General features: G+C 32.7%; 1 protein-coding gene across 1 annotated transcript; it reads right to left on the bottom strand.

The window, feature by feature from the left end:
- Positions 1-10,204: 10,204 nt before the first annotated feature.
- On the bottom strand, positions 10,205-13,100 carry HELRODRAFT_164611 (hypothetical protein; the record flags this gene model as incomplete). The annotated part of the gene is made up of 3 exons (XM_009029506.1): positions 10,205-10,297; positions 11,918-12,035; positions 12,970-13,100. 3 exons carry the CDS (start codon positions 13,098-13,100, stop codon positions 10,205-10,207), a joined length of 342 nt encoding a protein of 113 aa, XP_009027754.1.
- Between the last annotated feature and the right edge of the window lie 3,474 nt (positions 13,101-16,574).

The raw sequence follows: 16,574 nt of genomic DNA on the forward strand, positions 1-16,574 counted from the left end.
TGCATAGATACAACGAAACAAAAAAACATAGATGGATACATGAATTATGAATTACTGAGTGAATTAATAGTATCTAAGAAAATTAAGTGTATCTGTGTGAATTAAGTGTATGTGAGTTAATTAAGTGTATCAATGTGAATTAAATGTATATATGTGAATTAGGTGTATTTATGAGAATTAATTGTTTCTGAGTGAGTTTAATTGTTTCTGAGTGAATTAATTGTATCTGAGTGAATTAATTGTATCTAAGTGAATTAATTATTAATTTGCATGCCTGATGAATTATATTTAAAATGAATTTTAACAAGATATAAACACTAGACATACAGCAAAAAGAATTTACAACGAGGTTATTAAGACTGATTCTGGTCGTCAATACAATATATCAGGTGAAACGTTAGAACAGTGGGATATGGAAAGCACTGACTGAAAAACTAAAAACAAAATTGCTGGAGGAAACATGAAGAAAATAAAATTGATTGAGAGAATGATTGAGATAAAGAGAAAGAGAAAGAGAGAAAGAGAAAGAGAGAGAGAGAGGGAGAGAGAGAGACAGATAAACATTGAAAAGAAAAAAAAGAAAGACAGGATAAAAAAAATTATTAAAGAGAAAAGCAGGAAAAAAGAAAGAGATAGATAGAGAGAGAGAGAGGGAGAGAGAGAGAGAGAGAGAGAGATATAAAGATGGGTAGAGTGCAGAGAAATGTAAATATTCCTCCTAACGAATACAGTCAACTTAACAGTCAAACGCCATATTATATTGTATAATAATGCTGTTATTCTATACAGATAATGAATAATTTTTACGCCAAATATGAATAGCGAGAAGAATTTTAATTAACGGGTACTAAGACACACACACGCTCGTAAGCACACACACATACAAACACACACACACACACACACATACTCACAAACATACATACATACATGCATACATACATACATACAATGTAACAAACCCGCAAAGGCAAAGGTACGGTGCATGTAAATGACTAAATGTTCTTGTTTACTAGTTCACATTTAGTATCATCACGTGATCCGATTACTATTTACTGGACTGTTTCTTAAATATTTTACACTCCATAACTCACCTGAAAAAACATTCAACTTTCTTTTCGAGTCGAACTTTTTCAATTATTATCTAACTAGCAGCGTGCAGAAAAGAGAAAAAGACAGAAAGGGAGAGTAAGAGAGAGAAAGAGAGTAAAAATTATCGAAAATATGTCTTTTTTATTTGAGTTTATCTCTCTATGTCTTTTTGCCACTCTGTCAATAAAAATGGAAAATTCGTTTCAAGGTTTTTCCAATATTTGGAAAACAGGTAACTTTGGTAGGTTTATTTATTTGTTTGTTTGTTTGCTCGTTTGCGTTTGTTCGTTTGAAACAAAGCCTGATGAAGTTGTGAAATTATATTTAGTTCTTAATCCCAAAAGTCGGTGTGACATGATGACAAAAGCTGTACAATGGTTTTATTTTGCCAACCAAAAGTGCAGATGAAAAAATAAATAAAACAAAAACAGTTAAAGTGTAAAGACATGAGTAAGCCAGTTAGGAATTTGTTGATTGAGAAACTATTTGTGAACTATTTATTTGCTAACTAAACTATTTAACTGAGAATGGTATGCAAAAAAGTACATTTTTTGATTTGTGAATAAATAAATGAAAATTAAAGATCAATTAAATGTTCGTATATGTTACTTCTTTATAATATGAAAAATATGCCGTCTTTCCATATGAAGAATAAAGCATTAAACAACCCTGAATAACAAGTGTGATATTTAATGGAATTGGTTCGTATACTGTTATCAAAATTGATTATTAAAAAACACCCCCCAAAACATTGATTTAGAAATAGAGATGAAACAGTTAGTATTCGCAGAATACTAATAAGAACTTGTGGATCCATTTTTATTATACAATCTTAACCAGTTCGGATTTTTTCGAATACTTAATCGATTCCAACAGTTTGGTGGTCTCGGGCATTCTTGGGAGGTTTATTATTGAAGGATTGGTGAAACGCTGATGGCCATGACACACTTGAATACATTTATACACAGCATTTAGTGATATGAACTTTACAGCTACATAAATAGAAAACAAATAACCAACATACACACTAAAATACATATAAAAAGACAAACAAACAAAAATCAACAAACAAACAGAGACAAAACTCTATATTAAAATGACGATTTGATTGATTGATGAAAGACATCTATAATGATATATGCCATTGTGTGAAATCATAAACATCAATCACGTAATGCACCCACATGTTTCTCATCCAACTAATACAGAATACACAATGGCAATACCCATTTGTTGGCAATACCTATTTGAAGGTTATATTTGGATGTTTGTATGTTGCTGTTTGTATGTTTGTTGTTTGTATGTTGATGTTCGTATGTGAATGTTTGTATGTGGATGTTTGTATGTGAATGTTTGTATATGAATGTTTGTATGTACCATTATTACCCATTATTACTCAAAATGGTTATACGTTTATACGTCTTCAATTTTATCACAGTCATCCTGGCTTCTTTTTTTTTGTGGTGTAAATAAAAGATTGTATCGAATCGTGTGTGTGTTTAAGTTTGTGTGCGTGTGTGTGTTGTGTGTATGGTGTGTTTCAGTATGTGCCATATGTGTGTGTGTGAGTATGAGTGTGTGTGAGTGTGGGTGTGTGTGTGTATGTGCGAGTCTGTGTGCTTGTGTGGATGAGCAAACATCATCTCATCTCAGTTAACTAACTTGCTAACAGTACTTGCGTTTGACATGTCGAATTTTTAGGTCAACAACAACAACATAGATAACGGAACGAACAACAAAAGCAACAACGATAAATTTAAAAACAAAACTCAAAAACAGTGACAGATACCAAAAAAAACGAAAACAACTGAGAATAATTTTCTGACTGACTGACTAATAGATAATAAGGAAAGCAATTATGATAGTGAGAGGAGCGAAACACATTTCATCACTCCCGACAACAACCAATTAATGAGCAGAGAGAAAAAACTCAGTACATGTGTGCATACATTTGTGTGGGCAAGTATGTATGTATGTGTGTGTGAATGTGTGTGTGTGAGAGAGAGAAAGAAAGAGAAAGAGAGGAAGAGAGAGAGAAAGAGAAAGAGAGAAAGTTTGTAGTGTGTGTGTGTGTTTGTATGCAGGTGTGTTGTGAATGTATAAAAATATAGTATAAGCTATCAGGCAAAGTTAAAAAAAGATTAAATTCTTTACTAGTTGTCCAGTTGTACCTTTTACCAGTAATCATCCTTTTGGGATGGTTATTGTAGCAAATAAGGAAAAGCACTACAAGTGTACGCACAGATAAAACTGAACCACTATTATTAATAATTAATTAACACTTTTTCAATTAAACATTATTAATAATTAATTAACACTTTCTCAATCAAACATCAACATCACTTACTCAGCATTACATGTAAAAATCTACGCATTGGACAAACTGCGCGCGACATGCGGGGATTTGTTGGCATTCAAACCCGGACACGGCGACAGCAGGACCAGTCGCCTTATCCACTACACTACCATTTTACCAAACAATAATTATACTCGCCATATGCGTAACACAATAACTCCGTAGATAATAATTCGACGAACATTCATTCACCACACAAGATAAAAAAAATCTATTTGCCATCATCATCAGCGTTAGAACTGAGAAAGCAATGGTAAGGCTAACATAATAAGACTACTACTACCACTAATAATAATAATAAAAATAATAATAAAAATAATAATAATAATGCTAATAATAATAGTTGTATAAATGATATAAATAAAAAAGTGCATGATCATCTTGAAAAACGTATCTTGAAGTCGTCATATAATTAATTAATTAATTGAATTGAATGGTAATTTAATTGAAGCTGCGATAATGGTGATGATGAAGATGATCAGGATGATGAAGATGATGATGATTGTTATGGTGATGCAAATGATGATGATGGTGGTGATGATAATCTATATAATTATAGTGGTGATGCTGGTTGATTATGATGATGCGGATGATGATGATGAGAGAGATTGCAAAATAATGAGAGTGATAATAAAGATGATAAAATGGTGATGATGATTATTAGATAATAATGTGACATATGTGACGTTAATGAAGTCATATTCTTTTTTTTTCTTTTATACAGTAGAGACTGACTAATTAGTGAATGGGCTGTATGGAAGTTTTTTGTATGGTAGTGCATTGTATGTATGTATGTATGTATGTATGTATGTATGTATGTATGTATGTATGTATGTATGTATGTATGTATGTATGTATGTATGTATGTATGTATGTATGTATGTATGTATGTATGTATGTATGTATGTATGTATGTATGTATGTATGTATGTATGTATGTATGTATGTATGTATGTATGTATGTATGTATGTATGTATTTATATATGCATGTAAATATGAGTGTGTGTATATGTATGTGTGTGTTGTGCATATACAGAAAGAACATACCTGTGAGTTATACTGCGCCCTTTTATTTTGCATGTACTGCTGGGGGTTGAGATAGGGAGTGACCCTCTGTTGAGTATAGGACGCCATCTTGTTTGACGTCATCTTCATCGTGTCACATGACTTGTTCATCATCATTTCCTGCTCCATTATCATCGCCGGCGTCATCATTCTGCCGTTTGGGAGAGATGATGATGATGGCGGGAGAGGAGCCCCTGAGTAACCGTTCATTGCAACCATCTGCAGCGGTAGGTTGGTTGATTAGATAGTCGATTGATTGAGTGATTGATTGATTGGTTAAATTAATTAATTAATTAATTAGATGGTTAATTGTTTGACTGACTGATTAGTTGGTTGTTAAAAAAAAAATTGTCATTCGAATATTAAAACAACAACTTTCATTCGCACACAAACCAAGGTCCATGCATGTATCATACACAAACAGTCATCTATCATAGTACCATCTTTAAAAAAGGAACAGCAAAAATATCACACAAAAAATATGCATACACACACACGCATAAACACACATACACACACACACATATACACACTTAGCAAGAAAGAAACATCACATAAACAAATGCAAGCAACTACACAAACATCTAGGCAAACACACAAACCTGCTTACACACACCCATGACCCATATAAATACACACACACACACACACATTTAAATGCGTACATACAAACAAAACCATACACACGTTTATACATACAAGCACATAACTAGACAAGAACACAGGCACACATACAAACACACAGTCATTACGCAGATGCATAGCCTGGGAAGAGATTGATGGTCGGTTGAAATTGTTGCAAGCACAAGTCGCATGTACGTTGCATGCATGTATATGTATATATATATATACAAAGTGTGTATATTTGTATATACAAAGTATGCATATTTGTATATTTAAGTATCGATGTTTGTAGGTATTGTATGTACACACGTACAATAAATGTATGCCATAATGTATCTCCTGGTACACACACGTGCGCATCAACAGTCATCCAAATTTCAACAGTTTCCTAGTTGTATTTGTAGATGCAGCCTATATAAATGTGCATTGTTCTTTGCATGCATGTATGTATTGTATACATTTGCGAAAGCTCAAATCGATCAACAAACTTTAGCCTTCTAATCAAATCTTTTGCGAATGAATTTGAATAGGTGAATAAGTAACGTGTATTCGTTCCTGATTGAAAAGACCATAAGTTGTGATACTTTTTCTTCTTCCTTCCGAAGACCACACGGAGAGTAGAAACGGGTTTCTGCGGACGGCACGCATATATGTCTCTACCTCACTATCTTAAAGAAGTTGCATTTGATGAAATTTTATGTGAATTTTATGAGACGTAGAAGCGAGCCACTTGTTATTATTATTGAAGCATCTAAACTGTAATTATTCATCAATGATGCAATCAATGATTCGTCACTGACTTACTTTCAAAATGTTAGTTCACGAAATCAAGTAGACTCAAATACTGAATAAAAGTCTGAGGGTCATGTTTCTTGAACGATCTGAGATGAGAAAAGAGTAAAAAAAAATGGCAAAAGTACAACAAACTTTGCATACACTTTTCGGAAATTTCAGCTTTGAACTGAATAGTCAAATTGAGATAAAAAAAAAAAACGTGCAAAAAATAAATTTTTAGACGTAAAACTGAATTACTTATATAGTGGGCGGGTCTCATCAAATGGCCCGCGGCCCCCTGATTACCCCCCTTCTGGTAAAGACATCTTGCACGTATGTGTGATGTTGTGTCTGCCCATGCTTGCAAACGTAGTCTTACTATAAATAAAAGTTGTTTCTTATTTGCGATCTTTAGCGTGTTTTTTTAAGTAATTAATTTTTCCGAGTGCAATGCTGAAATTCGCAAATAAAACATCTCGAGTACGCGAGGAGTAGGAAAAATACATCTGCTAATGAATGCAATGAAAGCTTGAGTATGTGTGTACGTGTGTGTACGTGAGTGTATGTGTGTGTACGTGTGTTTGTGTGCATGTGTGTGTGTGCATGTGTGTGTGTTTGTGCGAGTGTGCGTACTTACTTATGACTTTTACCTGCGCAAGCATTTGGAAATATGTGCGCGACCACACGCCACTTGTTGGTTTCGTATGACTGTTTGTATTAAAAATGTTATAACGAGTGTTTGTATTTTTGTATGTTTGCATGTATATGTACTCGCATACACATGCAAATGTATATTTGTTTATGTATTTGTATCTAAATTAGTATGTGTACTTGTATGCGGGTACGTTTGTATATGTATCTGTTAAAAGCAATGATAGACAAACTTTGTATAGCGATTAAAAATTGGCAAAAACCTAGAGTATAATTTTCTGATCCATGACGTAAGGTAAAGTGGAATTATTTTAAGTTGTTTATTTGCCATGCCAAATTCATTAACAGATGGTAGAGCAGGATTTTATCACTGCTCACGTCATCTGCAAATTTTTTTTTCATATTATTCACCCTCATACGCAATGATAGAATAAACAAGGAAAAAGCTTTTCCTCAAAGATGATTCGGTAGATAAAAATACATTGTGTAGGTATGTATGTATGTGTATTGTATGTGTATGTATGTGTGTATGTATGTGTGTAGGTATGTGTATGTGTGCACGCACGTGTGTATGTTTGTACTAGATTTCAAGTGTGAGTAGCATGCATTAGCATCGTAGAACAACAACATAAAAAAAGCCTGGAAAAACAACGAAGAAAATTTGTATAAAAAATAATTAAATTCATAATCAGAATGAAAAAATGAATTTGAGATGAAAAAGCTATTGTTAGCAATTCGCTGGCGTAATTTTTGGTAGAAGTGCCATTTCTAGCCATGTTATAACGTAATGACGTGGTTCGAAAACACTCTCTCTCTTCAAAACACAGAGGCTTCATGTGTGCTCGTATGAGACGGTGTTTGCGCGTGTATACAAAATGTGTATGTGCGTCCTGCGGTGTGGATGTGTGGTGTGTATGTTTCATGTAGCCTGTTTGTTGTGTGTGTGTGTGTGTGTGTGTGTGTGTGTGTGTGTGTGTGTGTGTGTGTGTGTGTGTGTGTGTGTAGCAACAAAAGTTTAGATTCAATTATTATTGAATGAAATATTAAGTTATGCGCATCCTAAAAATAAAAATCTGTAGTGTAGTGTAAGAATATAAAAATGAACGAACGAACAAACAAACGAATGGATGAATGAATGAACGAACGAACGAACGAATGAATGAATGAATGAATGAATGAATGAATGAATGAATAAATGAATGAATGAACCAATGAATAAGTATATGAATGGATGGATGAATGGACAAATTAATAAAAGATAAGTGAGTGACAGAATGAATCATTTTTTGGATGAATAAAATGCATAATAGATGAATAAATATCGTAATTGAATGAATAAACAAACCGAACAATGCTGATATAAACCCGCATATATATATATATATATATATATATATATATATATAAATGAATAGATAAATGTTAAAGTTAACAAATTAAAAATCTCAACGGTGAATAACGGTTTATAGAACGTTTTCAATTAAAATTAACGTAACCGAATAAAAAACAAACACACTCACACACACAAACAAATAAAAGCAAAAAGAAATAAATAAATTCATACTAGTGCCAAATTTAATTGGAAACATGAAACTAAATGATAAAAATTTCGCGAAATTGGCAGATAGAATTATGAATTATGTAAGAAGAGACAGTTGATCGTACGAATTTTGTAGCTTAGCAGTGCTACTACTATTATAAATTTGTCATCCCAAACAGTTGAACCTAGAGAGAAAACAATGAAATATAACCAGCTGACTGAGTGAATTTTATGTTTATGGGGTTGAGTTGAATAAAGAATTTTAAATAAAAAAATTTATTTATTTATTTATTAAAATTTTTGCTTTGAATGTTCTGGTTAGATTGGGTAGATGGAAGTTTGCATGTGATAGTTTAATAAACGAGGGGCAGCGGGCAGATAAGATCAGAAAATATATGACGGAAATGCATCAACAGAAATCTGAATTGTCATTGGGATGGGGAAGAAAAGCCTCTCTCCTTTTCTCTCTCTCTCTCCTTCTCTCTTTCTCTTCGTTTCTTTTTCTCTTTATTCCTACCTCATTTTTTTTCTCTTATATCCTTCTCTACAATACACACATATACAATACACACCACACATATAGTTCTATCTGTGCTATGTATATATAATGCTAATAGGTATGTAATGTTAATTTGTAATTAAAACGCAATTTCAACTGATAGATTGAGTGAATGAAAAAGAAAAATTGAAAATTAAATGAATGGATAAATGAATGATGATAATATGGCAAGCCAATTAGAATCTTTCGTTCATTATTCAATTAATTTAATTTTTTTAATAAATAATAAAGGTCATACTGTTATCTCAGCGCACATGATGATGATGATGAAAATATGAGTGAGTGAGTGAGTGAGTGATTAAATTATTTTGAAGCAAGTCTGGCGAGATACGCTATCAAACAAAACATTTAACAGACAAACTAAATAAAGACAATAACAACAACAACAACAACAACAAAATAATATAAAAAATAATAACATTAACAATAAAAATGAAATATTATTCATAACAACAAACCAACGCACTTTTAACATAATGATGATGATGATAATGATAATAATGATGAAATTTTTCTGTAATGATTTTTCTGTAGTGTATATGATGATGCGTTTATGATGATGATGCTAATATGAGTGATGATTAAGAAGAAGATGATGATGAAGATAATGATGATGATGAAAAAGGGGAAGAAAAAGATGAAGAAGATTAAGAAGCTGATGACGATAATGATGATGAGAATGTAGATGGTAAAACCGGAATAACGTGATGAAGATGATGATGGTGATGATGAAAATGATGATGATGATGATGATGATAGCGGAAAAAGAATGTAAAAGAATGAGATCAATGATGATGATGACGATAGTAGTGATAATGATGATAACGATTTTATAAAGTTATGATAATGTTAGCAGCAAGAAATGTAAACAATTATATTAAACAACATCTACATACAGGCAACGCCGCGCAAATACACAGTAATAGAACATGTCCCATATCATCACCACCATTCTCATCATCATCATCATCACATCATCATTATCATCATCATCATCCTCACATCATCATCATCATCACATCGTCGTCATCATCATCGCATTTTCATCATCATCATCATCATCATCATCACTAATGTATCGTTATCATTTCTTAGTGAGGGAAAGGAGAAAAATATGTCTATTAAATATCTGTGTGTCTGCGTGTGTGTGTATGTGTGTGTGCGTGTGTGTGTGTGATGATAAGTTGACCTAATTTCAAACCGTGACCTAATTATACAGTGTGACTTTGATAAATCGCTTGGTTGTATTCATGTACGTTTAAATAGTTGTTTAACTAATTATTAAGCTGTATTTTATGAATGCATACGTTTGTGTGGATTAGACGAGGAGCTAACTAACATTATAAGATAAAATAATGCTTTATTTAATTATTTGAAAATTTATAGATAACGAATGTTTGTGTGTGATTATAATGACGATGACAATGGTGATGATGAAGATGGTGAGGGTGATGATGAATATGATGAGATTCATGATGATGATGGTGGTGACGATGATGACGACGACGGCGATGATGATGATGATAACTGAGGTGAACTTCTTCAGGAGTGGATGGAAGGTTTTATGGAAATAACTGCTCTGACATCCATTAGAGGCAGCTGGAGCTTATAAAGCGATAAATTCAGTAAGAAAAACTAAAAATGAAGTAGAAAATAAAAGTTAACTGAAACAAGTACCATAGCTGAATGACAATGATACTCTCATATATCAGTATCATTGTGTATCATAGTATATCACTATTGGTATCAACAAAAGATAGAAAAAGATGGAGACTCTTGGTGACTACCTATTGCTGCCCTGGGCTGGCAGACAGAAGATGTTGATGGTTATGATGATGATGATGATGATTGGTATCATCATCACATCATCATGATTGGTATCATCATCAAATCATCATGGTTGGTATCATCATCACGTCATCATGATTAGTATCATCATCACATCATTATGATTGGTATCATCGTCATTGTCGTTACGGGTATTCTCATCAAGTTATCATTAGTTAAATGTTACAATTGTAGACAATAAATACAAAATTTAGTAAAATTATTTTTCGTTGTTTAACTTAATCGAAATTGTCTAGCTGAAATTTTCAGCAAGCCATCCGATCCAAAGATTATTTAGTCTGAGATATCGATGATGTGATATGATTATGACGTGATATGATGATCTGACAACATGATGGTACGACGCTATGATGTGATATGTGATGAAATTGTTACAGTGTTTCTATTCCGTTTAACAAAAGGTTTAATACTATAGTTATTATTATTTTTATTATTATATAATTATGTGATTATAATTATTTTTATTTAAATTTGAAAAAGGACTGAAATTAAATATCACAGAGAAAAATTTGTAAAGGTTGAACAAAGATGAAACGTGATAGCGATGTTAAGATAAACAAATAGGAGTCTCAGAGGCAATTAATTAAAACTATTAACCTAATCATAAATTTTAACATTTTATCAGAGCTATAACACCACCAACATTCACACCATCAAAACCATTACCATACAAAACTTAAACGGTCGTATCAACTTAACAGACCCCTATCTATGCATGTGTGTGAACCCCCCACCAGTCAACCATCACATTCTAAATGAAAATTAAAGTTACAAAACTAAACCAAGGAAAAATTGGTCAACGCGATTTTACATTTTTAATTTACATTTTCCACATTTTACATTTAAAAATATTTTCTGGCCATTCAAATAAACTCTGAAGATACTAAATGAGATTACAGGATCGCCGAGTCAATTTGAATGAATTAAACAACCAAAATGAAGCGCTAATAACAAAGCTACATGTCGGAATAGAATAAAAGCCAGAAAGGTTATATAAAATTTAAATGCTATCGATCAAAATTAACACACCAAACATTTCAACAAACACACAACTTTTATGTTGTGTTTAACAGATTGCCAAAACAACGACAACCAATCAACAAATAACACAACAACAGCAACTAACCAAGAAACAAACTGGTGCTTTGCTAACACAACTACAGCCATGGAAAGATCAAAAACAACCATACAATTCTATCTACAGCAACCACACAATACTTACCACAACGACCACACAATTCTAACCACAACAACCACACAATTCCAACCACAACAACCACACAATTCCAACCACAACAACCACACAATTCCAACCACAACAACCACACAATTCCAACCACAGCAACCACACAATTCCACTCATAACCACAACGACGACACAGTCACAGCCACAACTGCCACACAGACCTGTGACGAATAGGGCACTCCACGCTCCACGACAGCCATGTTCGATCGCATCATGCCCCCCATCATCGCCTGGCCACCGACGTTTCCTCTACCGTTCAGGTAGTAACCACCGCCAGAACTAGTTATAATAAAATTATTATTATTATTATTATTATCATCATCATCATCATCATCATCATCATCATCATCATCATCATCATCATCATCATTATTATTATTATTATTATTATTATTATTATTATTATTATTATGACTATTATTATAATTACTATTATTATTATTTAATGAATGTTGAAAAATGATTATATTTTATTAAATACATTGAATAAACGTGAAATGAATAAACTTAGAATGACATCAAGAATTTGTATGTAATAATAATTACGTGAAATTGAAAAGAATGCCTTGTTTAGTAGAACAGAGCAAAGTTTAACTGGAGACTAGGGCCAGTGATAAATTATGGACACCGTATACAATAAATATACGAAGAAATGCATGTCGAACAGCCAGAATATAAAAATAATATTCGAATCTAAATATCTAACGAATATTATAATTGCATGTGCATATAATATAATATAATTCTATTGATGTGAAGGCTGACGTATTTTGATACAACTTAGACAAGAGTATGTCAAATAACTTTGGAAACAACAAAATTCCATTCCTCTCCTTCTCATTCTCTTTCCTCTCTCTCTCTCTCTCTCTCTCTCTCTCTCTCTCTTTCTCTCTCTCTCTTTCTATTCTCTCTCTTTTCCTTTTTTTCTCTCTTCATTTTTATCTTTTCCCACAATCACTATATATTCTCTTCTTTTAATTTCTTTATAAACATGAATTTTTTTCTCGTTCGCATTTTCTTTCGTATATTTAAGTCACTTTCTGATTATGCGTCTGATTTTTGTTCTTTTCACGCATACAGAAAGCAGATGGCTGAAGAAAAGTTCAACTCAAACAACTTTTACAACTGGAATTTTAAAAAATGACTGAAAAAAATGGTTGTTTAAACAAAAGCTGTCGAATATTTTATGCGATATATCAACAAAGAGACCTACTTTAAAGCGTTTTGATTGGTTGGTGACATCATCCTAGAATATTCCATGCGACCCATTTTCGAAGTGTCATAGTAGGACATCTCGTTAGGAGGATAGGTGGGGGAGGACCAGCTCATGGGGCCTGAGGACATGTGGTGAGGGGGACCCTGTTGTTGTTGCTGTTGTTGCTGCTGCTGCTGTTGCTGCTGCTGTTGCCACGACATCATTTCAGGACTATAAAGTTAATTTGAAGATTACTAATTTCAAATTACACAAATTATAAAAATCATAAAGAAAATATAAATTTGCTATAAGAATAATGTTATTTAGAAAGTTTATAAAACATAATGTAAATGTTCAATACCTTTGTTGCATGTTGTTCGATTGTTGAGGTTTTTGTTGCAAAACTTGAGGACACTGGACAGAGTTCATGACAACAATTCACAAGCAACACTACTAATTCAACAATTCACATGCAACAATTCACTCAACACACAATTCATTCAGTTATTATTTTCAAACAAAATTGTCCAATTGTTCAGCTGCAGCGATCTATTTCAACCTCGTAACTTTTTGAACGATGCTGTCCATTGTTGCACTTTATTTCAATTATTCCTTCAAAAAAAAGTTTAAAATATTTAGTACTAAATTTCAAAAAGAATATAATACAAAAATGAATCAATACGAAGAATAAGAGATATATGCACAAAACAAATCAATTTGAAAGTCCCAAAAAACGATTTATAAAGCTGTAATGTTAGAAACATTCATTGTTAACATTGTGGATGAATGTGACTGAAAAACATTTATTGTTGGAGTTGTACAGGACAACTGATATCAGTGGCAAAATTTTTACAAGCACATTACAAGCAGTCTACCTACAGGTTTTTTAATAATGCTTAAAACATCATAAACACTGGTTCAATCTAAAAGTTTTTCTATTCTGGCAAAAATCGGTCACGTTTTTGACCTCACAAGAATTCAATTTTAGTTCAAACGATTATTCCAATGGCAGTCATACCTCACTCTTTCCACCGTCAATCCAACACATCAAATGCCTCACCACAAGAAAATATGCACACCATGCATCAAAACAGCTGATACCACCACTTTACACATTCAGCAGACAGACAGCTCGGTGCGTTCCGATAAGTTGCTTCATTATGAAGAGCATTAGGACATAATACTTATTAATAAAAGTGCCTGGTCAATGATTAATTTCATCAATGAAGATTTAAGCGACAAATCAAGGTAAGCATACCACAAGTGTGTGCCTTTAATATACCTAGAATATACCTAGAAACGTCCAATAGAGTTGTATACATTTTATACATGTATACAACAGAGTTGTATACATTTTATACATGTTATATTTATATATATATATACACACACACCACACACACACACACACAACACACACACACGTATATATACATATATGTGTGTGTGTCTGTGCCTGTATTGCGTTTAGTTAGTTACACAGCTGCATGACCTATATTTTAGCATGAAAATTTAGATGAATTAGATGGATGAAAGCAATGTAACCAGCCAGCCGACAGTAAATATAAATATACATCAATGCCTTTACGTAGATTCAAGGAAACACTAGACCTCTTTCTAAACAATACACAAGTGTTGATAAAGAATACATACAATTATTGGCATATAAATGGGTTCACTTATATTTGTGCGTATGTATGTATGTGTATGTTTGTATTTTTGCATTTGTATGTGTATGTGTGTATGTATGAATGAAATTTTTCAATCTATTGTCTTTTGATATATTACCTGCAAATTCTCTAAGTGAATTAAATGCATTAGATGCATTTTATACCGCATTCAAATGTATTACTCATGCATAAAAGTGCGTGTTTATGAAAAATAAATAAACATCTGTAATAAATAATTAAACAAACGAATAAACAGACATGTATATTTATTTAATTTAATTATTATTATATACACACATTATATTTTGTGCGTGTAAGCGGGCGTATGCGCGCGCGTGTGTGTGTGTGCACGAATGAATGAGTGTCAGTGAAGTTAGATTAGAAAGAACAAAGAAATGAGAGAGTGAATGAATGAATAAATAAATGAATAAACGATAGAACGAATGAGAGTGTAGCTTCGTTTCACATGCTTCGTTTGTAAGTGTGTGTGTGCTTATTACAAAATATTACGCTCTGTCTGTTTTTCTGTCTGTCTGCCTGTCTGCCTGCCTGTCTATTTGGGTATTTATGTGCCGATAGTAGGATTTATTGATACACACATGAAAAATATGTTTTGTGCGTGTTCTGATGAGATTCTTCGATTTTAACATCTTCGTATAGGCACGCCTGCATCAAAATGTTGTTGAAAAAACACGCAGCAAGTAATAGAAAACTAGTGGAACTGACACAGAGTAAAAGAAATTGTGAAAATTAAAAAAATATTCTAAGGAAAAAGAAATAGGAATGACGTAAACATAGCAGTTTGAATAAATTGATAAATAGCTAGAAGACGGGCTTTGACGGCAAATGCAAATTGGTGACATTTGTCAAGAATGCATACAATCTAGTTATAAGAAATAAAAGCATGTAGATAAGATAAAATCATAAAACATTAAAATAAAATAAAACCCACACCAAGTCCAAAACACATTAGCACAAACAAACAAACAAAACACACGAAAAGAGGCAGATAATAAATCATAAATACCATACCTGCGCTGTTAATCTATCTAGCATAGCTCCAACGCAACACCAACTAGCTACTACTACCTTTTAATTGTTGAACGTTCATTCATCAAATCGAACTCAATACACACAACAAATCATTGAAACACCTTCTTGAAGATACGATGAGATTGAGCAAACATTGCATGAAAAGCAAGTCCACTCACGTCACGCAAAAACAAACAAACACACGCACACAAACACACTAACACACACACACACACACACACATATATATATGTAAATATATATATATATATATATATATATATATAATTGTTAAGAATTATATTTAAATATATATACATATGTATATGTGTGTGTGTCTGTGTGTGCGTGTCTCTGTGTGTGTGTATTTATACCTTTAGTCGTGGTCGTTTCAAAAGCAAGAAGAATAGGTAGTTTGTTTAATTTGCATGTTTCATAAAGAGAATTACGAATTATAATAGTGTATGCGTAGGAATATTTCGCAACAACACGCACAAATAGCAAATATTACTGACAAACCCAATGCAATGCGCATGCACACACACACACACACACACACACACACACACACACACACACACACACACACACACACACATACATATAATAATATTAACGCCAGTATTAGAAAATAATTAAAGCATGTAACGCATATAATAAGTGACAATAACATGATCATCATTTCGTAACATCAGCTTTCAATGAGTCTTCTGCTGCAGCTAATTAACAGAATGCAATAAAGAGATAATGCTTTGTATACACACACACGCACGCACACACACACACACAAGTACATATATACATATATACAAACGTACGTATTGTATATAAATGTATGGTACCTGTATAAATATGCCTCAAACATACAAATGTGTGTGTGTATATGCGTGCGTGTGTGTGTGTGTGTGCGTGAGAGTGTGT

The sequence above is a fragment of the Helobdella robusta genome (assembly GCF_000326865.2).
Source record: "Helobdella robusta unplaced genomic scaffold HELROscaffold_6, whole genome shotgun sequence".
NCBI lineage: Eukaryota > Metazoa > Annelida > Clitellata > Rhynchobdellida > Glossiphoniidae > Helobdella > Helobdella robusta.